Below are 22,833 nucleotides of genomic sequence, written 5' to 3' on the forward strand. Positions count from 1 at the left end.
GCACTCAGATGTGTTCTCTTTACCAGCGCCGGCGATTGCCTAGAGCGCAAAGTGTGCCAGGGGCGCCAAGGGCGACCAAACCCCCCCCCAAAAAGGAGGGATGGAGTTATTGAATGGAGATGTTTAAGTGCATCAGTGGTGTACAGTGTTTTCAACCACTGTGCTGCTGAACTCTAGTACCGCGAACACTAGTGTGCCGTGAGAGATCACCAAGTGTACCGTGGAAAATTATAGAATGACTGTATATTGTAAATATTGGCAACAGTGTTTTAGTTTCAGTCAACATTTTCTATTGGTGATGTGCCTTGAGATTTTTTCATTGAAAAAAGTGCGCCTTGGCTCATGAAAGGTTGAAAACCTTTTTTACAACACCTCTGATGCGGCTGGGGATGTAGAAATACGCGCTCCTTACCTCTGCTGTTACACTACCTGTGACAGTAGCTTCTGCTGAAAGAAGCTTTTCAAAATTAAAACTGCTGAAGACATACGTAAGGTCAACAATGAGTCAAGAACGTCTGAATGGGCTTGCTCTGATGAGCATCAACAAAGAGATCTCAAGAGAAATATCATTTGATGATATTATTAAGGAATTTGCCATAGGAAGACCAGACGAGTCCCATTGTAATGTTACTTCAATAACAAAGTACCCATAATAGCACTTTTGTTTGAAAATACAGCCCATTGATGTCCTAACAGGGTGCTTAAGTTTGCACAATTTAGAATTGTAGAATTTTTTTATTCATTTAATTTGTTAATTCTTCAGATTCAGAATTTGTTAATTCTTTTAATAGCAAAAAAGAAACTAAAATAATTTCTTGTTTATTGTCCATGCACTACACTTTGAACAGGTGTGGAAGAGTTTTTGCCCATTATATGGAGATATGTATTGAATTTGTGTGGTCATTTTACTTTGTGACACTTTATATGAATAATGATAACAATAATAACAATAATGAAAAAGATAAAAATTACTTCTTGTTTATTGTCCATGCACCGTACATTGTTTAATAGTAATAGAATAGAGTGATTAGATTAAAGTGTTATTTAGATGTTATTAGAGGGGTTTTTTTCGGGGGGGGGGGGGTGGGGGGGGGGGGGGGGGGGGGCAAAACTCAATCTCGCCTAGGGCAGCCAAAGACCTAGAGCCGGCCCTGCACAGGATACACAGAATTCAACTTTGCAGTCAGAACCTTTAATATTCCAGCTTCACCTCTGACTGATACACAGCGCTGACACTGGAGACTCCTTCCAGAAACATTACACAAATAAACATCTCCTTACTTTATGAAAACTTCACCACATTAATTATTATTTAATTCTTGTTATTATCAGTGTTGCATCCGCTGGACACGCCCCTCTGATTGAGCCGTTACTATAGAAACCACAACGTATCAGAGCGAGAGCATTAATATAAACCTGCACTACAGTCAGAGCTTGCTGTTAGAGAGAATTAATCAACATCTTCTGTATAAATGTGTGTATGTGATTTATGTGACGTTCGTTTACCTTTTAAGGAAAAGTCCCTCTTCTTGCTGGACCTGATGCTCATCATGCTGTCAGACTCGGGGCAGTGACACGACTGTAACACACACATCACATTTATATCCTCAAATCCCTGGTGCTAACGAATGCTGCATTATTTACAGCTGTTAGTGTCATATTTACAATTTTAATGGACATATAACTCTTCACATGTTGATATTCATCATTACTGGTGTACCGTTCTGATAAAACTGTGTATAGAATTAAAATCAAAAGCAAAAAGTTTCAAAATAACTCCTGTTTTATATTCTGAGATCTCATTTGCTCCATTCCTGTGTGTTTATCATCGTTTTATGAAGTATTTCTAAACTTTTACATATAAAGCATCTTCATCAGCAGTATTTGTGCAGTATATACAGTATATCAACGTTAATCATTGTTTAAATTGTTCAATAAACATTGCATTTTCTCAGATTAGCAAAAATTAGCATTAGCAGTATTAACCTGCTAGAATATGCTACAACTAAGATTTTGTCATTTTTTTTTAAAATATCCAGAGGAGATTTGCCCTGTCCTAAACACACACAATCCATTTTAATAAGATATTTTAGCAGTAAAAAGTAAAGCATTCGAGCTGTTGTCTGATGTTTTGTGTTCCTGTATTCTCTGTCCAGCTTTACATGAGTTTATGAGTGCTAATCTCATTATTCACTAATCTCAAGATTCACCACCACGTACTGGACAAATTATAGATTCCCCCCCCCCCCCCCCCGGTTAGCGCTCATTAGCATTATTAACCATGCTTGTTAGCACTGCTAGTCAGTTAGCATTAGAAGAGAGGAGATAAAACTTTGAGCATTTTGATTCAGGTTCCCGTTAGGAAAATTATAGAAAATCCATTATATTAATGTTTTATTTTGATCATGAAATAAAGAGTAAGTTAGCCCTGCTTATCTATACTCAGTGGCCACTTTAATAGGAACATGTTGTTGGTTCTAAGATCCCTGTTCTTGGCTGCAGGAGTGGAACCCAATGCAGGGTTCTCCAAGGATTGAAAATAAAGGGGGTGGGGTCAATCGGATGACCTTGAAACAAATTTGCATAAATTTACATATGTCATCATTTGCATAACATTTGCATAAAATACTCTCAAAATAGTAATCATTTAGAATAGAGGAATCAATTGGACTGGTACAAAACACATCATACATCAAACATTACACACACTTAAATTCATTGTATTAATTAATTTGCACACTTCAGTGCAAATTAATTAATACAATGAATTCCATAAAGCTAATGCAAGAATGAAAACTGAGGTCAACAGATTCAAATGTAGGGCCTGTTTATTAACATTGAGTGCCTGAGGAACAAGTTATAATAACTTAAAATAAAAAGAGAGCCATCTTTCTTAAGTAAACTTTGTTTCTTTTACTTTTCCCATCTACAACATAGACATAAAAAAGGTTGATCAATGGCTCAGCAGCGTCAAAATATTGCACTTTTGTAAAAGAATGTACGTAAGCATTATAAATTATAACTAGAGCCAACAATTCCCCTGTGGAAATTGTGAGAGTGAAGCAGTGTGCGCAGCAGTCGCTATTGCAGGAGCTGAGCTGTACTGTGTGAATGTGTGATTTGCCATGAGGCTACAAGCCTGTGTCCCTCTGAGAGGGAGCAGCCCCTCCCTCCTGTGTGTGTGTGTGTGTGTGTGTGTGTGTGTGTGTGTGTGTGTGTGTGTGTGTGTGTGTGTGAGAGAGAGAGAGAGAGAGAGAGAGAGAGAGAGAGTAGAGAGAGAGAGAGCAGGCCCCTCCCTCCTGTGTGTGTGTGTGTGTGTGTGTGTGTGTGTGTGTGTGTGTGTGTGTGTGAGAGGAAGAGAGGAGAGAGAGAGAGAGAGAGAGAGAGAGAGCAGCCCCTCCCTCCCTCCTGTGTGTGTGTGTGTGTGTGTGTGTGTGTGTGTGTGTGTGTGTGTGTGTGTGTGTGTGTGTGTGTGTGTGAGAGGGAGCAGCCCTCCCTCCTGTGTGTGTGTGTGTGGTGTGTGTGTGTGTGTGTGTGTGTGTGTGTGTGTGTGTGTGTGTGAGAGAGAGAGAGAGAGAGTGAGCAGCCCCTCCCTCCTGTGTGTGAGAGAGAGAGTGAGCAGCCCCTCCCTCCTGTGTGTGTGTGTGTGTGTGTGTGTGTGAGAGAGAGAGAGAGAGAGAGAGAGAGAGAGAGAGCAGCCCTCCCTCCTGTGTGTGGTGTGTTTGTGTGTGTGTGTGTGTGTGTGTGTGTGTGTGTGTGTGAGAGAGAGAGAGAGAGAGAGAGAGAGAGAGAGAGAGAGCAGCCCCTCCCTCCCTCCTGTGTGTGTGTGGTGTGTGTGTGTGTGTGTGTGTGTGTGTGTGTGTGTGTGTGAGTGAGTGAGAGGGAGCAGCCCCTCCCTCCTGTGTGTGTGTGTGTGTGTGTGTTGTGTGAGAGAGAGAGAGAGAGAGAGAGTGAGCAGCCCTCCCTCCTGTGTGTGAGAGAGAGAGTGAGCAGCCCCTCCCTCCTGTGTGTGTGTGTGTGTGTGTGTGTGTGTGTGTGTGTGTGTGTGTGTGTGTGAGAGGGAGCAGCCCTCCCTCCTGTGTGTGTGTGTGTGTGTGTGTGTGTGTGTGTGTGTGTGTGTGTGTGTGTGTGTGTGAGAGGGAGCAGCCCCTCCCTCCTGTGTGTGTGTGTGTGTGTGTGAGAGAGAGAGTGAGCAGCCCCTCCCTCCTGTGTGTGTGTGTGTGTGTGTGTGTGTGAGAGAGAGTGAGCAGCCCCTCCCTCCTGTGTGTGTGTGTGTGTGTGTGTGTGTGTGAGAGCGAGCATCCCCTCCCCCACCCGCTGAGTGCAGAGACAGAGTATCACACAGAAATCGCACCTTTTTCCTCAGAGCACTCCCTCCAAACAACGGGAATTTACACGAAAACGGAAGAGATATTCACAAAATTATTTCACATTGAGCGCCACAAGGCTCTCCTGAACACAGTGATGGTTTTTTTTTTTTGTCTGTAGTGTACTTTGTCGGTACTCCAACAGAGAAAAGGCTATCTGTCACAAAGAAAACAAAGGGACGTCTGTTCCTTTTGTCAAGGGGCAGCAGAAATTAAACGGGGGCAGGAATCACAGAAAGGGGGGCGGCCCGCACCTCTAAAACCCCTCGTGGAGAACCCTGCAATGTGTTCTTCTGCTGTTTCATGCTGAGATGCTTTTCTGCTCACCACGGTTGTAAAGACTGATTATATGAGTTACTATATCCTTCCTGGCAAAAAAATTCTCAACCCAATCTGTCCATTTCCCTCTGACCCTCTCTTATCAACAAGGCGTTTGTTTCCACCCACAGAACTGTCGCTCACTCACTCAGTGTTTTTTGTTTTCTGCACCATTCTGTGTAAACTCTAGAGACTGTTGGGTGTGAAAACCCCAGGAGATCAGCAGTTTCTGAAATACTCAAACCAGTCCGTCTGAATCAAACCAACACCCATACCACAGTGAGAGAAAGTCACACTGTGAGATCACACTGTTTCCTGTTCTGATGTTTGAACATTGTGAACATTAACTGAAGCTCTTGATTTGTATCTGCGTGATTTGATGCATCGTGCTGCTGTCGAGGGATCGGCTGATTACAGAACTGCAGAGAACAGCAGGTGGATGTAGGGGTGTTCCTAATAAAGTGGCCAGTGAGTGTATTTTTCATGTTTTGCATGTCTGTGTCTTCTGGACATTTATAGAAGAAGAAGATACCTTTATTCGTCACATGCACACTTCAAGCACAGTGAAACTCATCTTCTGCATTTAACCCATCTGAAGCAGTGAACACACGCACACACTCAGAGCAGTGGGCAGCCATACCAGAGCGCCCGGGGAGCAGTCAGGGGTTCGGTACCTCGCTCAAGGGCACCTCAGCCCAAGGCCGCCCCACGTCAACCTAACTGCATGTCTTTGGACTGTGGGGGAAACCGGAGCACCCGGAGGAAACCCACACAGACACGGGGAGAACATGCAAACTCCACACAGAAAGGCCCTCACCGGCTGCTGGGTTTGAACCCGGAACCTGCTTGCTGTGAGGCGACTGTGCTAACCACTACACCACCGTGCCGCCATACAGTCCCTGACAAAAGTCTTGTCGCTTGGGTACATGTTGACCTTAAGTGCCCCTCAAATACATGTCTAATCAATTTTTTTTTACAAGAAATGGCTAATTTCAATCCCAACAGCTTTTGAAATAATGTTTAGGTGCCAAACAAAACTGCTGAAAAGCATTCAAACGTTCACAGCTTGGTAAAGCCCACTGAGTCAGTTTTTGCAAAGACAAAAGTCTTGTCACCTTGTCATATGATGCCCCCAATCCTAGATTACAGCCTCACCTGTGATCAATAATTGATCAATCAATTAGTGGGTGTGTATAAAAAGAACCCCAGCACACCAGACCTTCACATCAACTGCAACTTGACCTCTGACAACATGCCTAAGATTCACCCTGAGACCAAAGCGTTCATTATCAAGAGGCTGAAGACCAGATCCACTGCTGAGGTGGCTGACACCTTCAATGTGTCTCAGCATCAAGTACAAAGAATAAGAAAAAGATTTGAAAAGACTGGAGAAGTTTTTGACAAGCCCAGGTCCGGCAGACCCTGCAAGACAACTGCTCGGGAGGACCGTTTGTTGGCTCGAAAATCCAAGGCCAGCCACTTTCCACTGCAGCAGAGCTCCACCAGGCCTGGTCACCTCAAGTCCCCGTGTCAACCAGAACTGTTTGTAGAATTCTGTCTTGAAATGGCCTCCATGGTCGAATCAGTGCCCAGAAACCAGCACTAAAGAAAAGACAATTAAGAAAACGTGTGGCATTTGCCAAGGCCCACAGCCTGCTAAAAGGATGGATGCTGAAAAAGTGGCAGAAGGTGAATTTCTCAGATGAATCTTCAGTTGAATTACATCACAGCCGCCGCAAATATTGCAGGAGACCTACTGGAGCCCGCATGGATCCGAGATTCACCCAGAAAACAGTTAAGTTTGGTGGCGGAAAAATCATGGTCTGGGGTTACATCCAGTATGGGGGTGTGAGAGAGATTTGCAGGGTGGAAGGCAATATCAATAGCCTAAAATATCAAGAAGTATTAGCTACCTCTTACATTCCCAATCATAAAAGGGGTCAAATTTTGCAGCAGGACGGTGCTCCATCGCATACTTCCATCTCTACATCAAAGTTCCTCAAGGTGAAGAAGATCAAGGTGCTCCAGGACTGGCCAGCACAGTCACCAGACATGAACATCATTGAGCATGTCTGGGGGAGAATGAAAGAGGAAGCATGGAAGACGAAACCAAAGAATCTTAATGAACTCTGGGAGGCATGCAAGACTGCTTTCTTTGCTATTCCTGATGACTTCATCAATAAATTGTATGAATCATTGTCGAACCGCATGGATGCAGCCCTTCAAGCTCATGGAAGTCATACAAGATATTAAATATGGATCTCACAGCACCACTACTTAATTCACTGATGTTATGCAACATATTTTTGTATTTGAAGTAAATTATTTGTTCAATTTTCACATTACTCTCTGTAGGCGACAAAACTTTTGTCTTGCCAAAATCTGACCTTTCTGTGTTCATTAAATGATCAATCTTTCTTCAGTGAAGCAAATTTATTTTAGTATATTAAACATAATTTGGGAGGGTTTTACAGTGGTGCTTGAAAGTTTGTGAACCCTTTAGAATTTTATATATTTCTGAATAAATATGACTTAAAACATCATCAGATTTTCACGCAAGTCCTAAAAGTAGATAAAGAGAACCCAGTTAAACAAATGAGACAAAAATATTATACTTGGTCATTTATCTACTGAGGAAAATAATCCAATATTACATATCTCTGAGTAGCAAAAGTATGTGAACCTCTAGGATTAGCAGTTAATTTGAAGGTGAAATTAGAGTCAGGTGTTTTCAATCAATTGGGATGACAATCAGGTGTGAGTGGGCACCCTGTTTTATTTAAAGAACAGGGATCTATCAAAGTCTGATCTTCACAACACATGTTTGTGGAAATGTATCATGGCACGAACAAAGGAGGTTTCTGAGGACCTCAGAAAAAGCATTGTTGATGCTTATCAGGCTGGAAAAGGTTACAAAACCATCTGTAAAGAGTTTGGACTCCACCAATCCACAGTCAGACAGATTGTGTACAAATGGAGGAAATTCAAGACCATTGTTACCCTCCCCAGGGGTGGTCGACCAACAACAATCACTCCAAGAGCAAGGCGTGTAATAGTCGGCGAGGTCACAAAGGACCCCAGGTTAACTTCTAAGCAACTGAAGGCCTCTCTCACATTGGCTAATGTTAATGTTCATGAGTCCACCATCAGGAGAACACTGAACAACAATGGTGTGCATGGCAGAGTTGCAAGGAGAAAGCCACTGCTCTCCAAAAAGAACAGTGCTGCTCGTCTGCAGTTTGCTAAAGATCATGTGGACAAGCCAGAAGGCTATTGGAAAAATGTTCTGTGGATGGATGAGACCAAAATAGAATTTTGGTTTGAATGAGAAGCGTTATGTTTGCAGAAAGGAAACCACTGCATTACAGCATAAGAACCTTATCCCATCTGTGAAACATGGTGGTGGTAGTATCATGGTTTGGGCCTGTTTTGCTGCATCTGGGCCAGGACAGCTTGCCATCATTGATGGAACAATGAATTCTGAATTATACCAGTGAATTCTAAAGGAAAATGTCAGGACATCTGTCCATGAACTGAATCTCAAGAGAAGGTGGGTCATGCAGCAAGACAACGACCCTAAGCACACAAGTCGTTCTACCAAAGAATGGTTAAAGAAGAATAAAGTGAATGTTTTGGAATGGCCAAGTCAAAGTCCTGACCTTAATCCAATGGAAATGTTGTGGAAGGACCTGAAGTGAGCAGTTCATGTGAGGAAACCCAACAACATCCCAGAGTTGAAGCTGTTCTGTATGGAGGAACAGGCTAAAATTCCTCCAAGCCGGTGTGCAGGACTGATCAACAGTTACCGCAAACATTTAGTTGCAGTTATTGCTGCACAAGGGGGTCACACCAGATACTGAAAGCAAAGGTTCACATACTTTTGCCACTCACAGATATGTAATATTGGGTCATTTTCCTCAATAAATAAATGACCAAGTATAATATTTTTGTCTCATTTGTTTAACTGGGTTCTCTTTATCTACTTTTAGGACTTGTGTGAAAATCTGATGATGTTTTAGGTCATATTTATGCAGAAATATAGAAAATTCTAAAGGGTTCACAAACTTTCAAGCACCACTGTAGCTTTCATATGAGCCATTTCTAAAACCAATGGATTAATTAAAAGTCAGGTTATAAGCTGTTGTTTCTACAAAATGGATAAGTGACAAGACTCTTGTCAGGGACTGTATATATGTACAGGTAGATGATCTCTCACAACATTCACAAATAAATAAACCAGTGTGACTGAAGACACAAAAACATGAAAAGAATCTCAAACATTCAAACGGATCACTGATTATCCTCCGACACATGAGCTTCTCTCTCAGAGGTGTAACAGAAGTTCAGCTCTATTCAGGTGGGATTAGTTCTCCATGTGGAGGCATGTAATCTGATTATTAACACAATGATCCTGGGACTATAGTCTGAATTTGTCACGTAGATAATCTTCACTCATATCCAAGATTTATTTTATAATGAACTTCTGAGGGTTTTTTTTTTAGTTTAAACTTCTCTGATTGACATGTTGGTGTATTGTTTTTTTGTTCTGATAGTTTATCCCTTGTTTCATTTTCTCTACCTAAAGAGAGCGATAAAGCGGTGCTTTATTCCTTTATTCCACCCAGCTTTCTCATCTCTATACCCCGGGGTCACTGCACTAGCACCACTGCACTCTTCTCACAGCAGGAATAATAATAATAATAATAATAATAATACAGCAACAAATCTGCAGTGGAATCACTAAACACAACACAAATATTTCAATATCAGTGTTATTTAACACATATCAGGATGAAGTTTAACTTTAAATGAAAACAATAAGAAACTGATGATGACCTTCAGAGACACATTATTATCTCATCTCATCTCATTATCTCTAGCCGCTTTATCCTGTTCTACAGGGTCGCAGGCAAGCTGGATCCTATCCCAGCTGACTACGGGCGAAAGGCGGGGTTCACCCTGGACAAGTCGCCAGGTCATCACAGGACATTATTATTATAAAGCTATAAAAATAAACCTGTGAGTGACGGAGATAAACCTGTCGAACTGTTGAGATCAGGAGAGAAAGTGCACAAGGAGAAGTTTATGATAAATGTATTGATTAGAAACACTGTAGGATTATAAGGTGAATGTTGGTAAATTAATGGTTCCAAATATTACCCACATCCGTCAGGTGGGTGGGGTTTAATTTCACCCTGCATCAAACTCATGCATTTACACGATCCTGAACGGCAAAACGAACGATGGGGTAGTTTGGGTTTGGGATGCATCCTGAATCACACTGTAGTGGAATGATCCTTCATTTGGGCACTTACAGCACCAGTCAAAAGTTTGTACACCCCTACTTTACTCCTTCAGAAGTGTTTATGTGTTGCAACTGTTCTCTACATTACTGAAGGAATCAAAACTATGTAATAACATCTGGAACATATCTGGAATTATGTGGGAAACAAAAAAAGTGTTAAACAAAATCTGTTTGATATTTTAGATTCTTACACACTATTGTCATTCTCTTAACCAGCTTCATGAGGGAGTCACCTGGAATACTTTACAATTAACAGCTGTGTCTCGTCAAAAGGTCATTAGTGAACGAGTTCTCACCTTCTTAATGTGTTTGAGATCAAACAGTAAATAATAAATAACAATACTCTCTAAAAATAACCCGATTCAACACCACAACTGCAGTATTATGTATTATTATTATACAGTATTACGTATGTCAAGAACCAAACAATTAAGTAAAGAGAAATGACATCCATCATTAACTTAAGACATTAAGTGACTTTTTATTAATAAAAATAAATAAAGAACACTGAATTAGAAGGCGTGTCCAAACTTTGACTGGTCGTGTATCTATTGTGGGATTTCCTGACCATGCTGTGACCTAGTGCACTATATAGTGAACAGGGTGCAAGTTAGAATGTGACATGTGCATGTTCTGCTGGAACAAGTCTGCACAGGTTCAGTAACGAGTTCATGAGCTTTAGCAGGTGTGGTAATTACCAGCTGAGTGAAAACTGTGTGTGTGTGTGTGTGTGTGTGTGTGTGTGTGTGTGTGTGTGTGTGTGTGTTCTCTGGATATTGACCAGGTTTTTGTCAACCTGGAACGGCCATCACTGAACAGAGGTGGGGGTCTAAAGCCCTATTCGCACGGGATAAGTATTACCTGTGGACCTCTGGTAATTCGGAATAATTACAGAGAATGTCTGAGTTCTTGGTCCCGTGCGAAAGCGCCATGTCCGTAATTTGCCAAGTAATAATTCCGCCGTGAATTACCTACTGTGTTTCGGCAAAACACAGACGTCCAGTGGTAATACAAGTCCCGTGTGAATGCGCATGTCTGTGTTTGTAATTATTAAACGCGTGTCTCTTGTACTTTTCTGGAGTGAATAATGGAGGATACGGGCGAAATTTTGATAAACAGCATTTCAGGGGCAAGTGGTAGTAGGCCTATCCCGTATTTGAACCAGATAAGCAGAAACAGCTCCAAGAAGAACTCCAAGAAGAAAGCACAAAGAATCTTCAACTGGATGGCTTGTGTGGCAGCATATGGTAAGGAGCCATGCTAACCCCCATGACACAGCAATACGAAGATATTTTGGTTAACGGAGGGAAGACAAATGTTCGTTAAGCAAAATACCCGGCTATGTGTAAACAGCACCATAAACTGCCTGTTCACTTACATTATCATCTCGAGACTGTTTTCATTTGCAGTGACCCCGCCTTCTCATTTTGAGAGCGTGGAGCAAACATACTGCATCCCTATCATATGCGTTTCCCCTCTCTTAATTTGGATACAGTGCTATTCTTATGCCCACTGTGTTTTCATCCTACCTTATTAATGCACCATTAATGTACTACAGTAATATGTTGGCACTTCCAACATGCTACAACTGTATTGATTGTCACAATCTGGTCACAATGTCTGTAAATTCAGTGAATTACAGACTTTTGCTTATCCCATCCGAATGCGCCACACAATAACACAGAGGTGCGGGGGTAATTGCGAATTACCAGAGGTCCATAGGTAATACTTATCCCGTGCGAATTGTACATAAGACGTCATTTATCAGCCAATGCAGTCCTTGGCACACTTCCCAGACAACTGAATGCACACCAAAACCCAGCTGTTTTCAGTGACTCACAGGAGGACAGAGAGAATCAGCATTCCATTGATCACCTTAACGGGCAATCCATTGATCACCCTAACGACTCTCGAGGCCGTTCACATCCAGCCCCCAGTGACCCACACCAACAGGATGACTCAACGACACCTTAGATGAGCTTTTCATCCATGAGAGGATAAATACCTGATACTCCCTACTAGTCAGACAGAACTGAAGAAGCCTTTCGGATGAGAGGTGAAACGTCTTCAAGAATCTTCAAGCAAGTCCAGTTGCTCTCTTTTACCACCCAAGGTTACTATGACCTGGATTACTGAGAATCTTCACAGACAAGTCACGCACAGGTGTCCTCCTGTAGGGGAAACTCCATTTGCATACCCCATTTCCCAAGCCCTGTGGCAATTAGTGAGTGGCGACGGGGGCAGGACCGAGAAGTCTGGGTGCTCCTAGTCACAAACTGGCACACAGGCGGTGGGTGAAGCTGAGTTGCCGAACTCTTGGACTGAGGCAGGAGAGTTCTCCGGTACCTTCACCCATGACTAAGCAGCCCTGTTTAGGGCCCACACTGCTCACCCCAGTAGGGTAGGGGGCTAGAAAAGGTGCCCTAAAAATTATCTGCCTCATCTCTATCCTGGCTGGGTTACCGCGCTCAGTGGGATCTCCTCCATGCAGTCGGAAACAGAGAAAACTTCAATTTGGTGCCTGGAATGTGCGCGCCCTCCTCGACAGTGACTCCAGTGAGCGGCCAGGAAGACGTACAGCCTTCGTTGCAAGGGAACTATGGAGGTTTAATGTCGACATCGCAGCTCTTTCTGAGACTAGACTGACAGATGATGGACAACTGAGAGAGGAAAGGGGAGGATACACCTTCTTTTGGAAGGGCAGGCCTGCTGGAGAACCTAGGATACATGGTGTTGGATTTGCCATCAAAAACAACATGGTGAGGCAACTTTCTGAACTGCCACAGGGCGTCAGTCAGCACCTAATGACAGTCCGGCTGAAACTGGACTGCAACCAGGTGGCTACCATTGTGAGTGCTTATGCTCCCACTCTGAACTCAAGATGACATCAAAGAAGCCTTCTATGCTAGCCTGGAAAACATTCTGTCAGCCATTCCAAAAGAAGATAAAATCATTCTCCTTGGGGACTTTAACACCAGAATAGGCCAGGATTATACAACATGGGGTGACACCACCAGAAGAGAGGGAGTACCGTAGGTAATATCAACTGCAATGGTGTTCTCCTCCTGTCCAAGTGTGCAGAGCATATTCTCATTGTTACCAACACTCTTTTCCGGCAAAGGAATAAATTCAAAACATCCTGGATGCACCCCCGATCCAAACACTGGCATTTGATTGACTATGTCATTGTTCGAGCCAGGGACAGGTGTGATGTACACCTCACAAGAGCAATGACTAGTACAGATGGATGTTGGACAGACCATCATCTTATCCGCTCAACCATGGCCCTTAGACTCATGCCAAAAAGAAGAGGGAAGAGAAAGCAATATCAACCTGCCATAAACACCAAGAATCTTGAAACACCTGGCACTCAAGAGCTCTTTGAAGCTGCACTAACAGACAGCCTGCCATCAGAGTACCCTAACAATGTCGAAGCACACTGGAGTGCACTGAAATCCTCTATCCTGACTATCAGCAAGAAAGTGCTGGGCCTAAAACTTAAGAGGAACCAGGACTGGTTTGACGACAATGACCAGGAAATCGAGCGCCTGATTTCTAATAAGTGGCTGGCCTTCTGTGCATGGCAGAAAGATATCACTTGCCAGACCAAAAGGCAAACCCACTTCATACCAAAGGCCATTGTTCAGCGCCAAGTGAGGGAACTTAAAAACAAATGGTGGACAGATAACGCTCATGAAATTCAACATCTTGCTGACATAGGGGACACCAGGGGATTCTTCAGTGCCACCAAAGCAGTATATGGGCCCAACCACCGCGGATCCAACCCCCTTTGGTCCAAAGACAGGAAGAAGATCATGAAAACGGAGGAGGTCAAGGCCCACTGGAGAGAACACTTTGAGGAGCTGTTAAACCAGGAAACAATCAATCATCAATGAAGTGGTCCTTAACAGTATTCCACAACGTCCCATGAGTGAGGATATGGCTGACCCACCAAGCCTGTCAGAGGTATGTGATGCCATCTCAGCAATGCGGAACAACAAAGCCACTGGCCCTGATGGGATCCCTGCTGAGATTTTGAAGGCTAGAGGGGCTAACCTCCATCAGCATATACATGCCCTCATCAAGAAGATCTGGGACCTGGAGGTGATACCATCAGACCTCAGAGATGTCTTTATTGTCATTATTTTCAAAAATGGGGACAAAGCAGACTGTGGGAATTACAGGGGAATATCACTTCTGTCTACCACAGGGAAGATCATTGCTCGCATCCTTTTTAAGAGACTTCTCCCTTTATCAGAAGAGATCCTCCCTGAATCCCAGTGTGGTTTCCATCCTGCCCGTGGTACAACTGACATGATCTTCACAGCCAGACAGCTACAAGAAAAATGCAAGGAGCAGAAACGACCACTATACATGACCTTCATAGATCTTTTTTTTAAATTTTTTTTATTTATTTATTTATTTTATTTAACCTTTATTTTACCAGGAGAGAAGACCCATTGAGATTAATAATCTCTTTTACAAGGGCGTCCTGGCCAAGAGGCAGCACAGGTTACAAAAGTAAAATGACTATTTACAGGAGTCTGATTAAAAAAAAAAAAAAACAACTTACTAAAGCCTTTGACTCAGTCAACCATCAGGCCCTCTGGACAATCTTATCCAAATTTGGATGTCCAGAAAAGTACATCAGGGTTCCGAGACTCTTACATGACAACGTCAGCTGCTGTCTTCTGCCATGGCAGCGAGACTGAATCTTTTCAGGTGGAAACTGGTGTCAAGCAAGGCTGTATCATTGCCCCCACCCTGTTTACAGTTTTCATTGCCACCATCCTCTATTTTGTTGGAAACAGTGCACCCAGTGGTGTCCAGATAATCTACAGAACAGATGGTAAACTATTCAACCTAAACAGATACAAAGCCAAATCTAAGGTTTTCCATACTTCTATTATGGAGTTACAATATGCAGATGACAGTGCTATTGTAGCCCATACAGAAGATGATCTTCAGGCCACCCTGAATGCTTTCACAAGGGCCTACCGGCTTCTTGGTCTCACCATGAACATCAAGAAGACCAAGGTCCTCCACCAACTTCCACCAGACACCTTTGTATTCCCGCCAACAATAACAATTGACAATGAATGCCTTGAAAATGTTGACCACTTTCCCTATCTGGGAAGCCATCTCTCCTCTAAGGCGGACATTGACTGTGAAATAAACTACCGAATCTGCTGTGCCAGTGGCGCTTTTTCAAAGCTTCGCAAAAGGGTCTTTGAAAATCCTGACCTACTTGTCAAGACCAAACTGCTTGTGTACAAAGCAGTCATACTGCCAACACTCCTTTATGGTGCAGAGGTATGGACCTCTTATAGTAGGCATTTAAGAATCCTTGAGTCCTACCATCAGAGATGCCTACGAAAAATCTTGTGTGAGCTGGGAAGATAAGAGGACAAACACCAGCATCTTACAGGAGGCAAATACAGACAGCATCACCACCACCATCATAAAGCACCAACTCAGATGGACAGGCCATGTAATACGGATGCCTGATACCCGGCTTCCAAAACAAGTCCTCTACTCTCAACTCCCCACCGGTCAACGTGCACCTGGAGGCCAGAAAAAGCACTACAAGGAAAACATCAGAACCAATCTCAAAAAATTCAACATCACCACTCAAACTAGGAAGCTACTGCCAGTCAAAGATCTGCATGGAGAAACTGCCTGTGTGAAGGTGCCACTTTCCATGAAGATCATTTCCAACAGGCTGCCAGAATCAAGCAGCAGCAAAGAAAGGCGCAGCTCTCCACTAAACAGGCCCCAACACATCCCACCGCCAGTACCCAACATCCATGCCCACACTGTAAGAAAGTTTGTGGCTCCAGAATTGATCTTTTCAGCCATCTGAAGGCCCACAACAAGGACACCCAGGGAGGACCATCATACTCGACTTCGAGTGATCGCTGATGATGATGGTGTGTGTGTGTGTATAAAGACTGTCATTTCAGAAATAAATCTATTAACTCATTAATTATAATGTTCATGTCAGTGTGATGCACATCAGCACTCCATCAGCACACACTCGTTTACTGCACATCTCAAAATGTCGCAGTTTAAAACGAGTTTTAGTTAATAGTTTAGAAATTTTGTAATTTCAGAACAAAAATTTTGGAAATCATCCATTGTGAATAACAAAACCAGGAATAAAATTCCCCTAATCAGTTAATCTTAAATTTATTTTACAAAGAAGCAAAATGGAGGAAGTTTAAATTCCAGACTCCAGAACACACTGATTAATGCGGCGCCTTTTGACGCTTGAGTTTCATCCCATGACGTTTTGCCCAAGTCCAGCGGATTGAACCGTGACATAAACTGTTAATGCATGTGTGGTACAGATTGGGCAGCATCACCACTACCTGATCTTTTGCCTAATTTACACCTCACGTGCCCAGCACAAATCTGGCAGGTGATGCATATTGGGTAACCCAAAACACAAAACTAAAAAAAGGTCACTTTTCTTAATTCTTCAAAGAATTTAAGCGTAATGTTTCTCAACACATCGGTAATAAAACTATATTTAGGCTATGCAACTTCTACAAATACATCATATATCCAAAAGTATGTGCACCCCTTCTAATGATTGACTTCAGGTGTTTTAGCCACACACACTGCTAACCAGTGAATAAAATCCAGCCTATTCACAGGAGAGCGTGTCGTACTGAAGAGCTCAGTGAATCTCACTGTAGAACCAGAGCAGGTGGGTGGAGCACAGAACCACGGCAGGCCAGAACTGAGTTCTCAGAAACTTTTATTTTTTCTGTTGCATATGTAGCTTTTCAGCTCATTCACTCTCTCACACACACACACACACACACTTGCATTCTGGTCGGGAGACAGCTCCCTTCCTCTGCTCTCTCTCCTTTTATAGGGCGCAGTCACTGGGAAAGACACACAAACACAGGTTAATTCACGTCAAGTGATGCCACTTACCTTCCCTGACTCTGCCCTCCATTCACAGACCGACACTTGACCACACCCTTGCTGCCACATACCCCCACCGCCCAACTCAGGCCGGGGAGCTGTCCAGCCTGCAGCTGACTCCCCTCCCACTTAAGGGGAGAGGAAATCCGCCATGACCATCTGCACCCCCAGCCTGTGGACCACCTCAAACTTAAATGGCTGGAGTGCCAGATATCAACGGGTGATCCGCATGTTGGCATCCTTCTTGCGGTGGAGCCACTGCAGGGGCGCGTGGTCCGAACAGAGGGTAAAAGGGCGCCCCAGCAGGTAGTAGCAGAGGGCGAGGACCACCCACTTGATGGTGAGACATTCCTTTTCTATGGTGGTGTACCGGCCCTCGCGCACTGACAGCTTATGGCTGATGTACAGCACTGGACGGTCCTCTCCCTCCACCTCCTGGGACAGAACAGCCCCCAGCCCTCTGTCCAATGCGTCCGTCTGCAAAACAAAGGGGAGAGAAAAGTCAGGGGAGTGTAACAGTGGCCCCCCACACAGTGCAGCCTTTACCTCAGAGAAAGCCCGCTGGCATTGCTCCATCCACTGGACCAGATCTGGTGCCCCCTTTTTAGTGAGATCAGTCAGCGGGCTGGTGATGTCCAAATAATTAGGTATAAACCTATGATAGTAGCCAGCCAGCTCCAGGAACTGTCACCCCCTTTTTGGTCTTGGGCCTCGGGCAGGCCGCAATCGCTGCTGTCTTATTGATTTGGGGACACACCTGCCCATTGCCCAAGTGGAAGCCCAGATACCATACTTCCACCTGCCCAATTGCACACTTCTTCGGGTTGGCTGTGAGACCCGCTCACCTCAGCGACCTAAGGACGGCCCTTAGGTCTTCTAGGCATCATGGCCAGTCATTACTATAAATAATGATGTCGTCCAGGTATGCGGCCGCGTAGGTGGCGTGGGGGCGGAGGACCCTATCCATAAGCTGCTGGAACATAGCGGGCACCCCAAACAGCCCAAACGGAAGTGTGACGAACTGGTGTAAGCCAAACGGTGTGGAAAAGGCCGTTTTCTCTCGGGATAGTGGAGTCAAGGGGATCTGCCAATATCCCTTTGTCAAATCCAGTGTCGAATAAAAATGAGCCGTGCCTAGTCGATCAAGCAACTGGTCAATACAAGGCATTGGGTATGCATCAAATTTAGACACTGCATTGACTTTTCTATAGTCCACACAGAACCGGACAGACCCATCGGCTTTGGGAACCAAGACCACTGGGCTGCTCCAGTCACTGTGGGACTCCTCGACGATGCCCATTTCAAGCATGGCCTCGAGTTTTTCCCAAACCACCTTTTTTTTGTGTTCGGGCAGTCTGTAAGGGTGGCTGCACACTACCACCCCCGGGGGCGTCTCAATGTGGTGTTCTATGAAGTGGGTGTGGTCGGGCAGGGGTAAGAATACATCAGAAAATTCTGTCTGCAACTGGGCAACCTCCATGAGTTGGGTCGGGGAGAGGTGGTCTCTACAGGGGACTGGAGCAGTGGGCGATGTCAATTTTCCTTTTTGAACCTCCGGCCCCAGCTCCGCCTTCTCTGGAACCACCCACACCAACACCAAGGGGACCTCCTCGTTCCAAAGTTTTAACAGATTGAGGTGGCAAATCTGTAACGCCCCATCCCTGTCTGTTCACCGCACCTCATAGTCGACGCCCCCGACTCGCTGTGTGACCTCAAAGGGTCCTTGCCACCTGGTGATCAATTTGGAGCTCAACATGGGCAACAACACGAGTACTTTATCTCCCGGTGTGAATTCTCTAAGGTGTGTGCCCCTGTCGTACAGACAGACTTGACATTCTTGAGCCTGCCATAAATTCTCCTGGGTTAGGTGCGTGAGTGTGTGGAGTTTGGCATGCAGGTTGATAACATACTGAATTTCATTTTTACTTGTTGAAGATCCCTCCTCCCAATTTTCAAGCAGCACATCTAGAATGCCACGCAGCTTACGTCCGTATAATAATTTGAACGGGGAGAACCCCATGGAGGCTTGTGGGACCTCTCGCACTGCGAATAACAGGGGTTTGAGCCATTTATCCCAGTTGCGTGACATAAAAGTAGTGCCTTGATCAGTCAGAATCTCTTTGGGGATTCCGACTCGGGAGATGATGCGGAAGAGTGCTTCTGCATTACTATGTGCTGAGATATTGCGAAGAAGCACTGCTTCCGGATATGGTGTTGCATAGTCCACCAAAACTAAAATAAAGCGATATCCTCATGTTGACCGATCTAATGGCCCGACGAGATCCATCCCAATTCTTTCGAGCGGGGTCTCAATTAATGGCAGAGGGTGCAAAGGCGCTTTTGGAATGGCCGCGGGATTTACTAACTGGCATTCGCGGCACGCCGTACACCACCTACGGACATCGCCGCGAATCCCTGGCCAATAGAACCGGGCCATTATTCGAGCTAGTGTCTTATCCTGCCCCAAGTGTCCGGCCATAGGATTAAAGTGAGCTGCCTGGAATATAAATTCCTGGTGGCTCTTTGGGATTAAAAGCTGTGTTATTGGTTCCTTAGTCTGAGTGTCCTGCATCACTCGGTATAACCTATCCTTAATAATGGAGAAATAAGGGAAGGACGGGGTGGCATTTGGCTGGAGAGTTTGACCATCGATTACTCTCACTTGGTCAAATGCATGCCGCATAGTCTCGTCTCGCAACTGCTCTAACAGGAAATCCTCGAGGGATTCCCTGAGAGAGGGAGGAGGAGCATGCTGCTCCTCACTCAGATGCGGTGATGACGTAGACGGCTCTGTGACAGCTACTGCTGCCAATGCCACACTGGGACCTCCCCCCACTAAATTATGGCAGGCCCCACTCTTCACTAAATGTGCCATTAATTCCCTAAATCCCGGCCAGTCAGTCCCCAAAATTATCGAGTGGGTAAGGCCAAGATTAAGCATCGCCTTTACTCTAAATTTTTCCCCTCGAAATAGAATGTGGACCGACACTAAAGGGTAGTTGTGAACATCTCCGTGCACACACAACACCTTCACCAATTGTGCTCTCCCCAATGCCTTGTCTTGCACCAGGCTTTGGTGGATTGAGGTCTGATTACAGCCAGAGTCCACCAAAGCCTGATACGTATCCCCTTGAATACTCACCAGTATGCGATACGCTCCGGCCCGATCGAGGGCGGTCCCTGGTGCGTCGGGGATCTGGACCACCGCGCCCACCTCCATCGCTGAGCACTGATGCTGGAGGTGCCCTGGCTCCCCGCAGTGCCAGCATACCAGCCCAGGCTCTCCCTCTGCACCGGTGTTTCAGAGCTCACTCACCTGAGTGGGGAAAGACACAGACACGGAAGTAGGAAACGGTAGGGCACCGTGGGTGCAGCGGGTTGGCTGGGGTGGAGCCGGCCCCTGCCTCCGCGGTGGGGGAATGGGGTGAGGACGAAAAACAGAAGGGGAGAGAGAGAAGAGAGGGGAGAAAAGGAGACACGCTGTCCTGCCGTCGGAACAGCCGCCATATGGTCCTCCGCCAGCTCGATGGCCTGATCCAGCGACGCCGGGCAATGGCACTGGACCCACTCTGCTGTTCCTTCCGGAAGTCAGGCGATGAATTGTTCCAGCGCCACCAGGTTGATGATTCCCTCGGCATCACGGCTGTTGGCCCTCAGCCACCGCCGGCAGGCATCCCGGAGTTGCTGGCCAAACGCGAACGGCCGGCCAACCTCCTCCAGACGCAGCGCGCAGAAGTGCTGCCGTTGCTGCTCCAGGGTGCACCCCACACATTGGAGGATGGCCCTGCGGAGGTCGGCGTAGACCAGCCGGCTCTCGGCGGGTAGCTGTAGCGTGACCAGCTGCGCCTCGCCTGTTAGCAGGGAGAGGAGGCGCGCCACATGCTGTTCCACCGGCTAACCCCATGCCTCTGCTGCCTGCTCAAAAAGAGCAAGGAAGGCTTCGGGGTCGTCATGCGAACCCATCTTCGTTAGGGTGAGGTGGGGAGGGTCCGCGGCGGTGGTGATGGAGGACCCTGCCAACGTGAGCAGGTGCCGGAACACCTGGCGATCTTCCTGCTGTGCCAGCACCAGGGCTTCAAACCGTTGTTCCTGCTCCTTCCGGAGGGCAACCAGTGCCTGGTGCTGGCTCTGTTGGGCTGAGGCGAGGGCATGGACCAGGTCCTTGAAGGGGGAGGACTCCATGGGGCTGTCTCCTTCTGCGCTCCATTCCGGGTTTTGGCACCACTGTAGAACCAGAGCAGGTGGGTGGAGAACAGAAGCATAGCAGGCCAGAACTGAGTTCTCAGAAACTTTTATTTTTTACTGTATATGTGGCTTTTCAGCTCATTCACTCTCTCACACACACACACACATGCATTCTGGTTGAGAGAGAGGTCCCTTCCTCTGCTCTCTCTCCTTTTATATGGCGCGGTCACTGGGGAAGACACACAAACACAGGTTAATTCACGTCAGGTGCAGTGATTCTGCCACTTACCTTCCCTGACTCCGCCCTCCATTCACAGACCAACACTTGACCATGCCCCTGCTGCCAGTCACCTTTACCACAAGTCGGTGAGTGCTATATCTGCCCCAGTCAGTTGTGAGTGTTATTACTGTGAGATGGAAGTGTCTGAAATAACAACAGCTCGACTACGAAGCAATAAACCCCACACAGTCACAGAGTGAGCCGCTGAGTGATGAAGAGCACAGCGTGTAAAAATCACCTGTCCTGTGTTACATTACTCACTACAGAGCTCCAGACTGCCTCTGGAAGCAACAGAGGAGATGTGTACAGATCAGGTAGGGGATTAAAGCATTAAAAAATGAAGAAGGAACAAATAAGCGACCCAAATTTGTTCCAGCATGATAATGCCCCTGTTTCTACACTGTCAGAAACAGGGGTACAGGAGGAGTCCATTTCTGTCCCCCAAGGTACAGTCTACACTAATGTACCCCCCAGGGCTCATTACTGGACCTCAGGATAACTATGTGCTCCTTTTTTAGGGCCAAAAAAGGTGCATATATGTTCCCAAGCAGTATATAAAGGGTACAAATAAGTACCTTAGAGGGTTCTGATCCAATGACAAGCCGGTGTACCCCTAAAAGTACAATACTGTACTTTATTTTCTGAGAGTGTGTGCTAACTGTCACAGAGTTAATCTACATTTCTATACGGTGTATGAGTTCATTTGTAATGTTTCAGAAGGTCATGAAATGACACACATGTGGGTGGTACAGATCAGGTAGGGTACTAAAGCATAAAAACTGTCATGGTCCTACCTGTGGGCTTCTCTCTTCAGGTAACATCTCCACTCAGCATTACCGGCCACGCCTGCACTCTCTTCCTCTTATTATCTTTCAGTGGCTGTCATTGGCTGTTGCCGATCACCTGCTTTCCCCCGTGTGTATTTAAGCTGCAGTCCTCCCAAGCTTCTGTGTCAGATCGTCTGCAACTCTCAGCCTGATAACCTGCTCTGTGTTCCTACTACTCTGACTCCTGAAAATATCCTGTTCCGTCTGACTCTGTCTGCTCTCCAGCCCCGGTAACCTGATCTGCCTTCCGTTCTGTCGACTCTGCCTCTTGCCTGCCTCTCCTGTACCTTCACCTGATCTCCAGCTCGCTCAGCCCTGCTGCTCGCCTGCCTCTCCATCTGCCTGGTATGAGCAGCCCTGCCTGGAGCCCTACTCTTCAGCCCTGGTAACCTGACCCTGCATTTCTGTCCCCTATCTTGCTACCTGATTTGTGACTCTGTGTTCCAGCCTGCTCTCTAACTCCTGCCTACTGAGGGTCTGCTTGCTGGGAGACTGCCTGAAACCTAAGTACTGTCAGCCTACAGCCACGCCTCTCTGACAACACCTGATCCCGTCTGATCTCAGAAGCTAAGCAGGGTTGGGCCTGGTCAGTACTTAGATGGGAGACCTCAGATG

The 22,833-nt window shown here is 45.7% G+C and overlaps 1 protein-coding gene across 1 annotated transcript in view; it reads right to left on the reverse strand.

Moving 5' to 3' along the window:
- LOC132900311 (E3 ubiquitin-protein ligase TRIM39-like) overlaps positions 1-22,833 on the reverse strand; it is a 52,640-nt gene that overhangs the window by 8,262 nt on the left and 21,545 nt on the right. The window contains exon 6 of the mRNA XM_060942310.1: positions 1,507-1,561. Coding sequence (XP_060798293.1) covers positions 1,507-1,561 — 55 coding nt within the window. The remainder of the gene's footprint in view (positions 1-1,506; positions 1,562-22,833) is intronic.

This window comes from Neoarius graeffei, chromosome 16, assembly GCF_027579695.1.
Source record: "Neoarius graeffei isolate fNeoGra1 chromosome 16, fNeoGra1.pri, whole genome shotgun sequence".
NCBI lineage: Eukaryota > Metazoa > Chordata > Actinopteri > Siluriformes > Ariidae > Neoarius > Neoarius graeffei.